This window comes from Plectropomus leopardus, chromosome 20, assembly GCF_008729295.1.
Source record: "Plectropomus leopardus isolate mb chromosome 20, YSFRI_Pleo_2.0, whole genome shotgun sequence".
Taxonomy (NCBI): Eukaryota; Metazoa; Chordata; class Actinopteri; order Perciformes; family Serranidae; genus Plectropomus; species Plectropomus leopardus.
This window is the reverse complement of record NC_056482.1, coordinates 14,680,291-14,696,946: the sequence shown is the minus strand read 5'-3', so window position 1 is coordinate 14,696,946 and position 16,656 is coordinate 14,680,291. Positions and strand designations below refer to the sequence as shown.

At 38.4% G+C, this 16,656-nt stretch overlaps 1 protein-coding gene across 1 annotated transcript; it reads right to left on the bottom strand.

Annotated features, from left to right (window-relative positions):
* Nucleotides 1-1,498: 1,498 nt before the first annotated feature.
* LOC121959913 (synaptic vesicle 2-related protein-like) lies at nt 1,499-9,229 on the bottom strand. The gene is made up of 16 exons (XM_042509457.1): nt 9,132-9,229; nt 8,781-8,905; nt 7,500-7,585; nt 7,321-7,419; nt 7,158-7,229; nt 6,158-6,282; nt 5,985-6,048; nt 5,753-5,878; nt 5,550-5,678; nt 5,354-5,427; nt 5,123-5,199; nt 4,921-5,025; nt 3,788-3,899; nt 3,575-3,656; nt 2,594-2,683; nt 1,499-2,458 (listed from the first exon to the last, which is right to left on the bottom strand). Exons 1-16 carry the CDS (start codon nt 9,191-9,193, stop codon nt 2,318-2,320), a joined length of 1,569 nt encoding a protein of 522 aa, XP_042365391.1. The 5' UTR covers nt 9,194-9,229; the 3' UTR covers nt 1,499-2,317.
* Nucleotides 9,230-16,656: the final 7,427 nt, after the last annotated feature.

Sequence of the window (16,656 nt, the reverse complement as noted above, 5' to 3'; positions counted from 1 at the left end):
TTGATGAAATAATATTCTGCTCATGTTATGAAACGCAGTGAGGATGACACAATGTTGCGGAGGGCACCGAATAACGATATTTTGCTTTAATCTGCTCGTTATATTCTCGATTAATTATTTTGTCTGCATAGCATTACATCAGAAAACAGTCAAAAATACTCACCACAATCTCCTAGGTCCAGTCCTAGGTGATGTCACCAAATGTCCTGACTTGTTCAACCAAAAACCTCAAACTAGAAAATATTTATCAGGGCTGTCAAACGATTAATTTCAACAGATAATCACGATTATTCGCATTTTGATTTGCAAAAAAATAAAATAAAATAAAAATCACGTTTTCAATGCAATTATTTTGCATTTCAAAGCAGTTATGAAGTCCATATTGACAAGCAGTTTTTTCAAATCAAATGGCAGCAAAAAAAAACAAAAAACTGCATGGGCATAGCAGAAAGTGGGAATGTCTGTAAAGGGGAGACTCGTGGGTTCACATAGAACCAGTGGTGTAAGAAGTATTCAGATTCTTAAGTGAAAGTAAGTAGGCTATAATCTGGAAAATGTATATAAAGTATTAAAAGTAAAAGTGCCCCATGCAGAAAAAAACCTTAAAATGATGTAATGAAAGTCAGAAAAAAATAAACCCAAAATCTCAAATTTATTAAAATTACATTAGAAAAAAAACCCAAAGACTCCAACTCCAACTCCATAGTTTGCAATGAATTTTCTGTGAATCGACTGATTGATAAATCAACTTATCATTGCAGCTGTACATGTGTAAACTATTAACTGTTAATTTCATGAAAACCAAAACATATTTTACACAATCTTCTTTTGTAAGGTAACTAAGGGCGTTCAGATAAATGTATTAAAGTAAAATGTAAAATATTTCCCTCTGAAATGTAGTGGAGTAAAAGTGTAACATGAAAAGAAAATACTCAAGTAAAGTGCAAGTACTTCAATAATGATGAGTTAACGTGCTAATGTTGTCAGCCCTAATATTTATTGAATTTAATTTTTAAACAATTACACTAGCTTATGTTAACATTTGAGAAGAAAATGTGGCTTTTATCATAAATGCAGATTAGTTGATTTTTAAATCCAATTATCAATTAATGAAGTAATTTTTGCAGCTTTAATGTAGAGTTATAATAATAGATTGGGCAGATTATTAGACAACAGGTCCTTGGGCACAGATATACAAAGAACTCCAAAACCTGTCCTACATAGGAGCAAGACACAAACCATGTGGTGGATTTGCATCTTTATGTAGTTGTTTGGATATGTTTGAGACAGTTTTGTGTCTTTTTGGTCACTTTAGTGTCACTGTCATCATTTTGTCTCCTTGTGGTTGTTTTGTGTCTTTTTGTAGTTGTTTTCTTGTCTTTGAGGTACTTTTAAAATATTTTTACGGTCATTTTGTGTTTCCTTAAGGTATTTTGTGTCCGTCTGTAGTCATTTTGTTGTCTTTGGGGTCATTTTTATTTATTTGTGTATTATTTAAAACTCTCTGTCTTTTTTGTTCATTTTGTGTCACTTTGTAGTCATCTTTTGTCTCCTTGTGGTTGTTTTGCCCATGTGTAGGTTTTTGGTCCTCTTCACAGTTCCTTTGCATCTCTTTGTTGTCTTTTTGTGTCTCTTTGTGGTCATTTTGGGTCTCTTCCTGGTGGGTTCGTGTTAAATTGTCATTTGACATTTTAAGTGAGGGACAGTTGGGCCCCTGACATCTGGGCCCCTGGGCTTGTGCCCAGTGGGCTGTTCAGTAATCCATCCATGAATGGAAACATGCACTGAGATTCACTGACAAATTTAAAATAGAGCTGAAATCATATTGCACAACTCTTATTAGCAAAAGGCACCCTGGCTTCATATATAAATAAATACAAGAAATATTTTTTATCCAAAATGTAAAAAAATAAACGTCTCCATTCCTTAAAGTGTGTAGCTCTAAGTAGAGCCCGTACAGTGAATCATCATTGTTCGTAATGCCCCACCGCTGCTTCTCATGGGCTTGATAGGCGAGAGAGTAAACAAACCAGTCCAAGCACAAGTGTGCTTCCGCTCTCATTAGACATGGGAAGTAGGCCTACCCTCAATTATCACTCCCCGCCTGTAATGAGATTGTCCCTCGTTGTTTTTCACCCATCATCGCTCACAGGATTCAGTCCACAGTCAAACAAGAAACTATGGCATCTGCAGCAGCCTGGGAGGTAACAAAATGGCCTCTTTTTCCATTTTTATTTAATTCTTCCTGCTTGTTTTACCTCTTGTCCGAGGAGTGTGTTGTACCATTTGACTGGCTGGTTGAGGTGATCATCTGCTCTCAAGCCTCCTGATCAGAAATGGTCTCCCGCAGACTCCTGCCCAACGTCTCAATGGGTAAGATCAAGGCTGCAATGCCACCGAGCAGACTAAGGCCACAGTAAAGTGACAAGGTCACAGGCAGTGATGCCCGGAGCAACACCTGGAATCAAAACACAAAATCTGAGGTGCCAGGCGGAGAAAAAGGATGCCGGAAGAAGTCTGATATCAGGATGGTGCTGGAAATCATGTCAAGTTTTTTTGGAGGGTACCAACAGCGTGAGTCACTTCTGCATACCTGTGCCACAAAGGGGGTGATCAGGCCACCCAGCCTGCTTATCGCACTACAAGTCCCCATTGCAAAGGCTCTGATCTCTGTGGGGAACACCTAATGAAAGGAAAGAGATTTTTTTCTAGTTGAAATGGTCTAAAAGCAAATGTTTCATGATAAGGTGCTTTCACACCTGAAGTTCAGTTCATCGGTTCCACACCAGGGGGGACAAATGATGCACTGTTGCATTTTAGTTCTGGTTTGATTTCTTATCACACAGACTTTTCACAAAAATGAGGATCTACCGAATGACTGGTAGCTCGTTGATTGGACAGTTTTGGTGTTTAGTGACTGACAGAAGTTTATGCAGCAGCACTGGACAGGAATAACTTGTTTATGCAGCTTATCGTAGTTATGATCACTTGTGTTTACATGAACACAGAGAAATTAGGTTAAACACATTCTGTGTAAACACCCTAATTTCCTTCAGAGTAATCCTGCTAGCATATTCAGGTTTCATAAAAAGAATATACTGTTTGCATGCTTGAACACATTAACAGAATACTCCAAAAACCCGATCATAAACAAGTTATTCATGTCCATGTAAGCACACTGATGGAGAAATAACTGATTGTAAGCATTATTAGTCAGCTGTTATTAGACGGCAAATCATTTGCATGTTATCAGGGTTGCAAACAGATCTCATGATCAGCAACAATTGAATTTATTTTTTCAGCAGCTAACTGCTGAAATTATACTAAAGTCAAATATCTGCTATCATTAAACCCAGCGGTTGGTTCATTTTCTTTAACACTGCAAACAACCAAGATCCACCTTTTCGGGTGGTCTCAGTCTGGTTGTTTATTTTGCAGAACGGTTCTATCGAAAGCTTTCACACCAGACCCAAACCCACCCTACTAATTGTGCAAACAAACCTTTCGTGTTCAATGAACCAAAAAGGTAGGTGTGAAAGCACGCTTTAACTGGTAAAATGGTGTGTAGACCTACCTCTGGTGTGTAAACAAAAGCAACCTGGAATCCTCCAGAGATGAAGGCTCTGGCGATAAAGATGCAGATCGTAACAGACAGCCTGCACAGACAGACAGACAGACAGACAGACAGACAGACAGACAGACAGACAGCAAGTTAAGACGTCAGCCGTGATGTTAATAAAGATCGCTGTTGTTCCAGCAAGACAAAATAAAAGAGACACAAACTTACCTGTCAAGACAAGCAAATAAGGGTAGAATGAACACAGAATACATGAAGAAACACAGAGCCATGCTCTTCTTCCTGCCAATGCGGTCAATTAACAGAAGGATAACTAAAAGACCTGAAAAAGCAAACACAGTTTTAAAAATGTGTCAGTTAAGACTCGTAAAGACATACTGAGAATGAAAAATAATTCAACAGCTAATGCCGCTCCCTCCATACATCTGTGTATCTCACTATTTAAGTCAAGCAGGCCTAAGTGGTGACGAGGGTCAGCCTCTATCAACCTGTCTAAAAAACTGAGGGTTACTTCACCCCAAAAGACCATTTGCATATCAGTTACTCACCCCGTGCTGCATTAAATTTTTGAAATGTTTTCCTTGCATGCCTCCACGGTGATTGAAGACTCCACATATGAACTACTATCTTCAACTCTCAAATAACGTGCATTATTAGCCCAGTCTCATTATCCATAGACTATATACAAAGTTGGACAACATTACAGCCCAGAAAATGATTTTTGGGACAGCCCTAATGAAAAGGGTTTTTTTTCGACATGAAAAAAAATATTAATTTATACGGCATAAGTTGCATGAGAGTTCGTAAATTGATGTTTTAATATAGTTGTGCTGTTGTTGTTGAACATGGTTGCCTATAATGTCAATTCATTTTCTCAATTTTTCATTCACCAGGGGCTTGTGACAAAAGGTTTTCCTTACAAAATCAATGCAACAGGATGAGTAATTGATATACAAATGGTTATTTGGGGGAATGAGTATTCCTTTAAAGTTGTTTTTTAAAGAAAGTTGCAGTACTAAAGTATGTTAATATAAATGTAATATAAAGTTATTTTTATATGTGCATCAAATTTCATGGCACTGATTTATTTGTTAAAACATTTTTATGTTTGAGCTAAATTTATGGTTCCCCAGTGAGGAATTTATATAAATTCTGTATAGAAATGCATTTACAAAATCCACCAGCTCTTCAATTTTAACAAACACTATCCATGTTGTCTCACATTTCCGCTATAGACGAAAGAATTATATAGAGACAATGTTCCTGGCGATAAGATGGTCTACACCTTACAGTTTAAATTACATATTGCAGCTGTGAGAAAATGCAAATTGGGGGCATTTTACCTGGAAATTCAGCCAAGGTTGTCCATAAAAGGTCTTTGTAGTCAGCTGATGTCAAATATTTGCATTCCAGACTACAGTTTGGTTCAATCTTGGCCCCGTGTGCCGCTATACAGAAGAGGGACATTTTAATTTGGTGTTAGTTCCAATACAAGGTGCGATTTGGCAGATGTTAAAAGCTGATCCACATGGACCTCAAACTTACCCGCACATGTATGTCCAGCTTGGAAAAGCTCAGTTGTCAACAGGACTATTCCGTAATATGAGAAGGAATTTGCAAACCTTTGGATAAAATAACAGTACAGTTTTTATGTTGTGTACAAGTAGTTAAAAATAAAGCATGGCTAGATTAATGGATGTTGGGCTACTGAAGGCAATATTAAATTAAACTGAAATCACTAGTTATAGAGAGAAGAAAAAAGTTACTCAAGCTAACCAGGAAAACCACAAAAGAAGAGTAGTCCTCCGAAACTGAGGGGTGAAGAGATCTTTGATCCGTCGACGATTATTCTGTGAAATAGAAATGACAAATACAGAAGGTATATTCATTAATATCAAGAATTAAACATCAGATTGGACTCTCATTCCCTTCATCTGAGCAAATGTGAGAACCTCGATGTCTTTAACCTCACCTGTTGGCACGCAACAATCTTCCCTCGCGGCATGGCCTTGCCATTGTCGTTAGCAATGCGTGTTAAAGTTGCCATGGCCTTCTCTGCTTTTCCCGTCAGCACATGGAAACGAGCACTTTCAGGTAGCCACTGTGTAAGACAGAAAGTTTGACTTCGAGCTTGACTCCAGCTGGTTTTATTTTACAAATCCCCAACATACTTACAAAGCAGAAGCAAACGAAGATTGCCATTGGTATAGTGGACAAGCCGAGCAGCCACCTCCAGCCAAGAGTGGGCATTACAAACAATGCCAGGAGGACCTCAAACACAGAACCAAGTGCCCAGAATGTCTGATGCACAGAGACACATCAGTCAGGAGGGAATCAATGAGCAGTGTACTTAATAAAACACTAAAGACGTAAAAGTCATGCTTTGATAATAACATCACCACATTACCGCAATCATCATGATGCACATGCCTCTCGCCTTCACAGGGAGGAATTCTGAGTAAAGTGTCACCCTAAAAAGAGACTGAATGTTTATTGCAAATAATTTGAATAAAAATAATGTTCTGGTGTGCTCAGTGCAGAATTCATCTAATCATGAGCAGAGGAAGCAGTACAACTTACGACTGCGGAGCTCCAGCGACGCCAAAGCCTACGAGGCTCCGCAGGAACAAGAGCCAGCCATACACTGGAGCGAAGGCGCTCAACAGGCCGTAAAACAACGACCAGCACATACACATGGTCAGACCCTGTTCATCACAAAGACATGCAAATGTAAGTTACTGCTAGAAATGCATGACATGTTTTTTTTTAATCAGTACGAACAACCAATAATTGCCTGCTCTTCAGGCTGATAACCGATAATTGCACATTTTTGTATATTAAAAAATGTGTATAACCTGTAGTTTATACACATCTAAGGGTAAGAAAGAGTAAGATGAAGTGATTAAATGAATGTGGGGGAACCCCTGACATTAAGTCATCAGACACATCTTGAAAAGAATTAGCTGAGGTTGCAACAAACACAGGCTGTGTAAAAAAAATGGATGAAGCCTCTGACGTCACCAGCTGGATTGTGGACTCCTGTTTTGAAGCCTTGAGTCTGTCATTTCAGCAGTCGCCATCTTGGATTTTTGGAACCAGAAGTGACCAAATTTGGATGAGAAGTAGGAGCTGAGGAGCGAGTTTTGGATCTGACTCAACGACTGTAGCGATGCCTCACAGACAGCCTGTCCGTCAAAGCAGCCACACCCTTAATTATGAATAACTAAAAGCTTTAATAAAATGTTAACAGGTGGCTTTTAAAAATAGATACAATAACAGTTTGTTTGTACTGGGCTGTTAACAGCACTTTGCGCTGGCTTCATTTTTTCAGCACTGGAGATTGCTGCTTGGTTGCAGAGTGGCTTCCAGAGGGGGCAGCAATGGTAGGCGGGCTAAAGCAGCTTAAATGGGGCGCACTATTCGCCATTTGGATGCTTAGCTGGGAATCAGCTGATCCATCAGCTGATTGAAACTCCTTGAGATCAGCTAATGAAGCTGGGATGTGTGCTGAGCTTCACTCTGTGGCCCATCTGAACGAACGCGATGCTCAATTTATAAAAAACCCGTATGTGAGACTTACCACTTTTCTGCCGTACGTGTCGCACACATTCCCCCAAGAAGGTGAACCGAATACCATTCCTATAAACACCACCTGAGGAAAAACAAAACTAAATAAATAAAAATCTTAAAAGTAAATATTTTTCAAACTTTTCAAAATCAAGAATCCTAAAACCTTTGCCTACCGATGTTATGAGAGCCACCTGGTAGCCGGGCAGCCTCCACTCACAGTGCAGCTGGGGGCCCAAAATACTGAGGATCATCATCTCCATGGCGTCTCCCACCTACTCACAGAGAGACAGAGGCTCATTCTGACTTCTGAAAGTCCGAATGAAGACTTTCCTGCAGGTTTTAGGATTCTTACCCATGATAGTCCAGTGAGGGCAGACATTTTCCACTGAAACTTTCCAAAGCCGATGGCCTCCAGTGCATCATCTACTGTTAAGATTTCTGTAAAAACGACAAGACAATTCACTGCAAGTTCATCATCCTCCGTAAAGAAATGTATGCAGAGTCGTTCAAGAAAACACAACAAGCACTACAATACAAACAAAAAAATACAGAGAACAGATACAATGCATTAAATCAACCATTTGGGGATCACAAGAAAAAAAAAGTTTGGCTGCTAACTGCACACTGCTGTGTGCGGTGCATAAGATGAGTGACATTTGTGCACTTTTGACCGTCTGTGAAGACCGAGTTACTCCACTTCTCCCAAAAAAACAAACAAAAACAACAAATGCCGGACAAGGCTGCGGGTCGAGGACGATGAGTCTGTATCCAAGACGCACACTCATTTTTCCAACTAGCGTAAGTGATTGAGCAAATAAGGAGGCGAAATATGAATCAGCTTATTGCAGAGAAGATTGTCCCATATATTTCAAGAAATTAGGAAAAGATAACAAGAAAATGACCTGAAAATTACTTTTTAAAAAAGAAAGAGGGAGAAATTATCTGAAGTTAAAAAAATAGGGGAAATGTCTTGAAATTGTTATTGACAATTATCACTATTGTAATTATTCTAATCTATTTTTGTAGGGCTTTTTTAAAAATTTATTTCATGTAATTGTCTTGTAACTCTCGCACTTACGTAACGTAACGTGTTTTAGCAGGAAATCAAGCCAATTTGTTCTGGTTCAAAAGAGTTAAATTCTCTAAAGGGAAACTCAGTCATCCACACTTTGAAAACCCCTGTATAACACACCAAAACAGTATTTAGTGTGACCTCCCTTGAACTCTTTAAGGAAAACTGTCTTGAAGTTTTGTCAAATATTCTTCCTAACGATACTTTTGAAGTCAAATTAAAACTTAACACGACTTTTACATAATGGTACAGCTACTTTTGCTTAAGTAAATTATCTAAATTTAAATACTTCTTCCACCACTGATGAGAAGTCAGGAGATCAGGAGATCTATATATTACAATGAACATCTTTTCCTCTTTATGTGCAAATTATGTTCCAAATTTCCAAATTTCCCCACAAAAACAAGCATAGGGTATGCATAGGGTATGCTGATTTTCGGCTTGCAAAAATTGGACACATTTATATTGTTAGGGCACTCCAATGATGTGTATTCCTTCCAAACATGGCAGACAGATGAAATGAAAATGTGTGCAAACTAAAACAAAAAGTATTCTACAAACCTTCAGGTTGATCAGACCCAGATGCAGACGCTCTGTCTCCTGAGACCACTCCTGCTGTAACAGTGCAGATCTCATTGTCTGTGCCCTGGACCTCATCGAATTGACCCACAAAATTTGCATCACTCCTACATGTCAACACACCGAAAGGAGAATTTCAGGCACAATTAATTAAATTAAGTTTCAAGTACAATATATCACCTCTTAAAAGTAATTTTCCTAGGGCTTGAATACACAGCTCTGCAGTAACACTGAGGTATGTAAACACAGCTGATCACGTTTGGTCTCAGACTTTCTCACCGTAAGTAATATAAACCTATGAGGAAATACACCAATGAAATAACTCTGTTTTACCTCAATTCAGGATTTCTCCACCGCTTGTAAGCAACACTGGCTACTCCGCTCCACTTGTTCATTTTAGTGTTACAGTTTGAGAGTTGTACCTTCTGGCACAAAACACAGCGGGTGTGTGGTCAAACCGGCTCGTGCAGTCACTTCAGGTTTCAGCGAGACACCCAATCAGAGGACAATACCTCCGGAGAACAAATGGGAGGGGTTACACCAGGAAACTAGGCTATTCAAAAACTAACTTTTTTTCAACAGTGTAACTCCTTTGAAATATTGTGTCATCCAGCACAAAATATTTTTTGGAAGAAACACACATTGTTTCTCAAACTGTGAATGTGGAAGGTAACTAAGTTCATTACTGAAATACTGTACTAATGTGGTGAGCTACTTTACTTGAGTCTATCATGCCACTTTGTATTTCTACACCACTTCATTTCAGAGGGGAAAAAATGCTTTTTACTTTACTACATTTATCTGAAGGCTTCAGTACTAATTACTTTACAAATCAAGTTTGGGTCTTTTTGTATAAAAAGCATAAGAAAAGTTATAAAATACCCAACAGCTAATACAAGTACTGCTCAGTTTGTAATTTGTCGAATAATCAATTAGCCAATTGACAGAAAAGTAATTTGCAACTGTTTTTGATAAACATTTAAGTTGTTTTAATTTTCAGTTCTGGGGTGTTTTTTTCTTGTCTTTTTTTTTTAAAAGATTTTTCTGGATGGGGTACTTTTACTTAATACTTTAAGTACATGTTCCTGATTAAGCTTACATAGTTAAGTACCATTTTCAATGCAGGAGTTTCACATGTAACAAAGTATTTTTTTATTTACAGTGATGTATTAAACTCCGTTATGGTATCAAACGACACGATACACTTTATCTCTCCGTCTCCGTAGGGAATTTTAACTTGCACTCTTGGACATTTATGGCTGCAGCTATAAATGCCATTACAGTCACATTTAAACAAACTATACATGAAGAAATCAGTACTTCTACTTTAGTAAAGGATCTGAATACTTTCTTCACTACTGCACACAGTGAACAAATATAAACATGAACGAATGAATGTGATTGCATTATGACATAAAAAATATTGAATATCATTTTTGAAATAATCTTTTTAACATTAATTTTTCTTACATGTACTTTTTCTACTGAACTCATACAATTTTAATTGTTAAAAGAACTTGACATGACTGATATTTTTAAACTAAAATGTTTTAAAAATATCACAGTACTCCAGAACCCCTCGGGGTATCCGCTCCCCCACTTAAGAAACATCTAGAGGGTTAGATTAATTAGTGGGGATATTAGTATCATAAATGATGAAAACTTTGCATATTTCATTTTTATCACTTTTATCACAAATAAAAATCCAAGAACAAGAAACAACAAACTATGAAGCCAGTTTTTAAAGTAATTAAATTACAAACCTATATCTAGGCAGCAGAGATAAATGAAACTGTATTAATCTCTCTTCATCCCCTTAATAAAGGCTCTTGGCTTATGTTCTTATCCAGTAGGACTTACAATAAGTACAACAGCAAACTAAGCTTAATCTTAATTAATGGATCCCCAAAATTAAAGCAAAAGCAAAGTGTGTGTGTCTGAGCCCTAACACTATTTTTGTGACTACAGGAGGATTATATACGAGTAAAGGATGAGAGCTAAAAGTGCTGATAGACATTAACAAGTATGTGATACGATTCAAAGAGGGGAAGGTGGGATGATGTACAGCTGACATCTACAGCACTGCGGCTCACTGGCTGATTAACTGTTATAACCTGCAGCCAACAGCAGGCTGTGCTCACACCTTTCTGCTGTTGGTAAAATAGCCACAGGGCTCTAACTGTAGAGGCAGCTGAGGTTTCCCGAGTGCATATGTGTGTCTATGTTGGTTCAGCTCACACAAACAACAATTGTAGTTGTAATTACTTTCCAAAGCGTATTTGATCTCTTCCCAGAAGCCTCAGTAGAGGAAAGGGGTCATTTAAGATGCGGTACTCTGAGAACACCAGGCTTTGCAGGCCTGCTGCTCCCCTGCGTTATCTGCAGTATCTCAAACAAGTTAAAATTACAACAAATTAAAATATACTGAAACCTGTAGCTACATAGAACATAGAAAATATGCTTAAGTAAAATGATGGCCTGGAGGTTGCATACTTCTGAGTCAAGTTTCAATTTATATTACACCAATGTTAGTCCAGACTGATATACATATCAGAAGACTTTGAAGGAGTTTAATAAAAAAGCCACTAGGTATATTTTTTGGCAAGACACGAATGCTTCACACACAACGTCACCCTGGCAGCACAGAAGAGCAAAACAATAAAATAGCCAGAAAAGTAGCATGTCAGAACATTATGATGTGACAGTCGACCTTTGACGTTTTGGATATTTAATGCCATCACTTCATAATTTTATCTTATTTGACATCTGTGTGAAATTTCTAGCACTAAAACATGAGAAGGAGCTCCAGGTAGACATTGTCTCACTGCCTTTCTAGTTATTATACCTTAATTTTATACTTATCACATATTTTCCGTAAAAAACGCAAATATTGTTACAGCACTTGAGCAAATGTACATGCCAATACAGCATGTTGCATGGACCTGAAACTCATTACCAGCAGTGTCATGTGTTGTTAAGCATTTACCTTTTTTAGAATTGAAGTCTGTGCGTAAATGGAGTAATTGGGACACCCACATTAAGGGTTCTGATGGAAGCCTGATTTGCCCGTAAACTTTGTTTCTTTGTTGTTGTTTTTTTGTTTACATGTGTTTTCTTTGTTACTTGACAGAATTTACGTTGTTAGCTTTCTAATTTATGTCGTTTATGTTATTGGCTTTGTGATTATTATGTATAATTCAAAGCTTTATTCTTTAAAGGGGTTGTTCCTTAGCACTGTCAGGCAATGTCCTTTTGTTATGTTCCCTGCCTACACTGTATCTACTGTAAGTCATTATATGAAAAAATAATAAAAACTATAATTCTCAAAAATTAATGTTGGATCACTGAGATTTCCTAAGTGATACTGACTATTTACAGCCACTGTTTGAGCTTTCAGTCGTCTGCAACCCTGCAAGTGAACAAGGCCAACCTCAAAATAAAAGCTGGAGAAAAGTAGGACACTGTGAGGACATGCTGAGGCTGCTGCATTATGGGACGGTCATAAATACAGGTAGAATATACATCTCTCTGTCCTCACATCCTCTGGTCACATCAGCTGGACACACAGAACAAAACAGAACCTCACCTGAGCTCTCACACACACACAGAACTAAGACATGGACCAAAAGGTAAGACGTGATATTTACTGTACATGCTTAAAGCCAAAATATTGTAGTCCTATTTTTTGAACATGTGGATGCTGCTTATAGATATTCTGTCTGTTAAAATGTAATTTGCATGCACAAGCCACTAAAACTGCAGGTTTAGTGATGCTGTGTTATTGCTTCACTTCTGAAACTAATAGCCTCACAGCTGGTTTTGCCCTGTCGACAGCAATCTGTTTGCTCACATGAATAAAGGATAAGTTGAAAGTTTAGTTGTTTGGGACTAATTGGGCCTGTGAATATTTATCTGAACAAGTGTTGGATCGAGGATACAATGCCATCCAACTTGTCCTCCGCTCTCTTGAAACAAACCTGCAATAACACAAAATATTTTCCTCTTATTACCTCTCAGATGTTAAGATTTTTAAGGTGTGTTCTTGCACATTTAATACTGTATAGTGTGTGGTTTGAAGACTAAAAAATCAGGGTTTTTGTCATTAGTAAGACGCACTATCGCTTTGAACCCTCAGTGCAGGAATGAGGCTATGCATGAAATTAATGCAAAAGTGAAGGAGATACTAAGGGAACCTGTTTTTTTGGTATTATCATTAGGGCAGTTTTTGAGGATTAACCAAATGTCCACAGTGCGCAATAATGAAAATATTGCAAATTGTCAAAAAATGGTCAGATTCTTAGTTTTTCCAACTTCCTATACTCTTTCTTCTAAAATATAAACTTTAAAATACTGTCTTATCTTATTATTTTGTGTGTTCTGTATAGTATTGCATTATAATGCATATTATCTGGGCACGGTCATTTTATTGCAACACTGAACACAAGTGCATTTCAGAACTTTCAGAACTAGCAAATTCATGCAATGAAAAAATAAAATCATAAAAAGGTATTTAAAAAGGCTTATTACACTTAGTATACTTGGCATCCTGTAAAACATATAACTTCCAAATACTAGGTATTTAATTTAAAGCAAAACTTTTGGTTTTAATAATTTCAGTTCTTCATTGATGAAGGAAAAACACAAGATATGGATATTTTTTCAAGCACATGTTGCCACTGCATTTATGTTGGAATTATATGTTGGATAAAACCAGTGTTTCTCAAACTAAGGGGCAGAGCCCCCTGGAGGGGCATGAAGCCACAGCAGGGGTGGTGGGTGACTAGGGGAAAACGGAGAGTGAAACAAAGTTGAATGAGAGTGATTTATGCTGGGAATACAAACAAACATGAGTCTGCTGATGCATTCATGCTGGCCTTTATTTCAGAAGGATTCCACATGGATCCCTTCATTTAGTCGCTTTTATTTAGCCTACTGTTAATGATTGTTTAAAAAAATGTGGGGTGGGGGTATGAACTTTTTTCAGCTTCTAAAGGGGGGCATGACAGAAAAAGTTTGAGAAGCACTGGATTAAATCAACATGTATATGTGGTGTTTTCATCAATTGATAAAGGACAAACTTGGTTTTCAAAGCGTGTTCTGTCAATCAATAAGATGTGGCCACTACAGCTCGTCTTTGGTGAGCATGATGTGTGTGTGTGTGTGTGTGTGTGTGTGTTTTAATGGGCACTTATTTGGAGGACAGTGGTGTTCTTTAAAGATTGAGTAGATCCTCTTGAAAGCCCTCAGTATTTCCATAATGGATTACATTATGTTAATGATGATTTTTCCAGCGTGCTCTCTTATGTCACTGTTTGTTTTGGCCGATCTTCGGCAGTAACGTAAGATGCCTTTGTTGATGCTTACAGGAAGCACAATGTTAAATTTTAAAGAGACGGAATGAGAGGGCAACGTTACGCTGCCCGCAGGCCTGTCACAACTGAACCGGCTGAACCAAGAAAAAAAAAATGAGAAGAAAAACACAAGGGTGGAAATGTGTCTTATGATGACGTTATTTTTAAAAATAGCATAATGTATTGAAATTTAGGGAGCTATGTCCATCTGCACTTGTTATGTCCCCACATTTGCCGTTGGTGCTCCATTACACTTTTTAAAGATAGAAAAAACAAAAAAAACTTCCTCATTGTGTAGCAGTTTTATATATACAATTTTCTTTTATTTTAAATTTTCTTTAAAAGCTTTTTTTAAGTTGAAGAGGGCACCAGCAGCATGCATAACAGTTATAGTAATTATAGTAGCACTTAGTGTAGGTCTGCATTAACATGCGATTTTGACACCTGGCGTCACAGAGTCTGCAGTAGTTTAATCCCAAACTGATCTGATCGATACGGCTCTGATGAGCAGTTAGTAATTAGTTTGAAATGCATCAGCCTAATCAAAGATCAGTAATCGAATACCTGTGCTGTAATTTTGTGGGGAGGAGGGCGAGGACGGCACTTTGGTAGGATACAGTTACTACATCCTTGTATTACATGCCTGCACATGCACACGCACATGCACACCCACACTCACACACACACACGCACACATAGACGCACACTCTTCCTTAAACACATAGTGTACCCGTTCAACACTCATGTGAAGCGCTGAATGAATGTTTGCTGCCTGGGCTCCATGAATGTTTAAGCAGCCCGGTGCTTCCAGAGCCAGGTAGCTCATTACTGCCTCATTACCTACAATGCAGGGACACCAGCCCAGCAGGAAGCAGCAGTGCCACACTCCTCCTCCTCCTCGTCCCGGGCCGTGGTACCGGGCCTGTTCCAAGCCAGTTTTTGAATCAGGGGCCGATGCAAACCTAAGCAGCAGAGGAGACAGTAGGTTCTTGGTGAAATATCTGTGCTGACTTTAAGAGACTCCTCTATGGGAGAACACAGCTGCTGAAACAGCCATCACAGGCTGTGTCTGTCTGAGTTGGATACCTGGAGCACTAAAATTCAAAAGTAATTTGGATTTATCTGGTTCATCACACAAGATTCAACCATGACGCACATGGCTTTGGAAGTAAAGGAGGTAATCACAAGAAAATTGATTGAGTAACTTAACTGTCTTAACTTAGCTGCAGTTGTGTTATTGTTTGAAGTGATTGTATTATCTATTAAAGTACTTAAAGGCATACTTTTGTAGTTCACAGGACAATACAGGTGAAATGTAGTCTCTGTCTGTCAGTCCAGTCATCCCTCAGATCCAGACATTTGGATACAGGCATGCGTGTGTCAGCGTTCAAATTCCACATATAATGCAATGGTATATCACTAAATTAGATAAATTAAAGAGACATTTATTATCACCTAGTTCAGCGTCTTTTAATGCAGTGTTTTGGTTTTACAGCTCACAACTTTACTGTTTTGACTGACTGCCACAGACACAGTTTTCAGTGAAAAGGCTCTGAGGACAAGCCCAGCTGCCATGTTTCATACGTACCATATCGATGTTTTTAAGGTGACTTAATACAATAATGTATAAGCAGACTCTGTCATTATGGGGTGGAAGGGTTGGTGGATGGTGTGTCATCTAGGTGAGATGCCTGCTTTTCACCTTTTAGGCACTGACCGTGGGTGTTTTGTAGTGACTATCGCTGCTTTTCCTCCCGCAATTGTGCCCCCCGATTGCAGTATTTAAGCCAAAATGTGATCTTTTCCTAACTATAATCAAGTCTAACCATTATTACTGCAGTGTTGTTGATGCATGAAGTTTCATCTGCTACATAATAATGGCTAAATGTATCATAAACGTGGTTTGCACAAACCTTTAAAATGCAAACATTATTACTGAGATTGGGTTGGAGGAACCAACTGTACACCACCTGCTCAGGCTCAGCACCAAACAACAGTAAGACAAAGTAAAACACTTGTGAACATTGTGGAGCATTTAGCAGTTAAAAAGACACATATTTTTCTCAGCATTTGGTGAAGACCAAAAACAGTATCTGCTTGATGAGGAGACTTTTCTTTCACACAATGATTCAACCCCCAAGGGGCCAAAAAAGATTTTAATGCAGCATTAAACAAACGCTAAATATGATTCACTGTCCCAAAGCAACAAATGTTTATTTGATGAAGTGATGCAAACATTTAGCCCAACAGGGTAATCCGTTCATGGCATGTTACTGTGAGCTTGTGTGAAACAGTAGCATCAGAGTATGTACTGTACTTGACTGGTGTGATGGAAGCCTGTGACGGTCAGGTTTCTCTAGACACCTGGAGCCCCCTAAATGTGTGTTGCCCTGGGTGATGTGTGGTGTCAGTCAATGGCCCACGAGGAGCGCTATCTCTTTCAGGAGCCTAACTGCCACTTTGTGACTACGTAACAGGATCCTGCACCATACTGGATAGACAGGGAC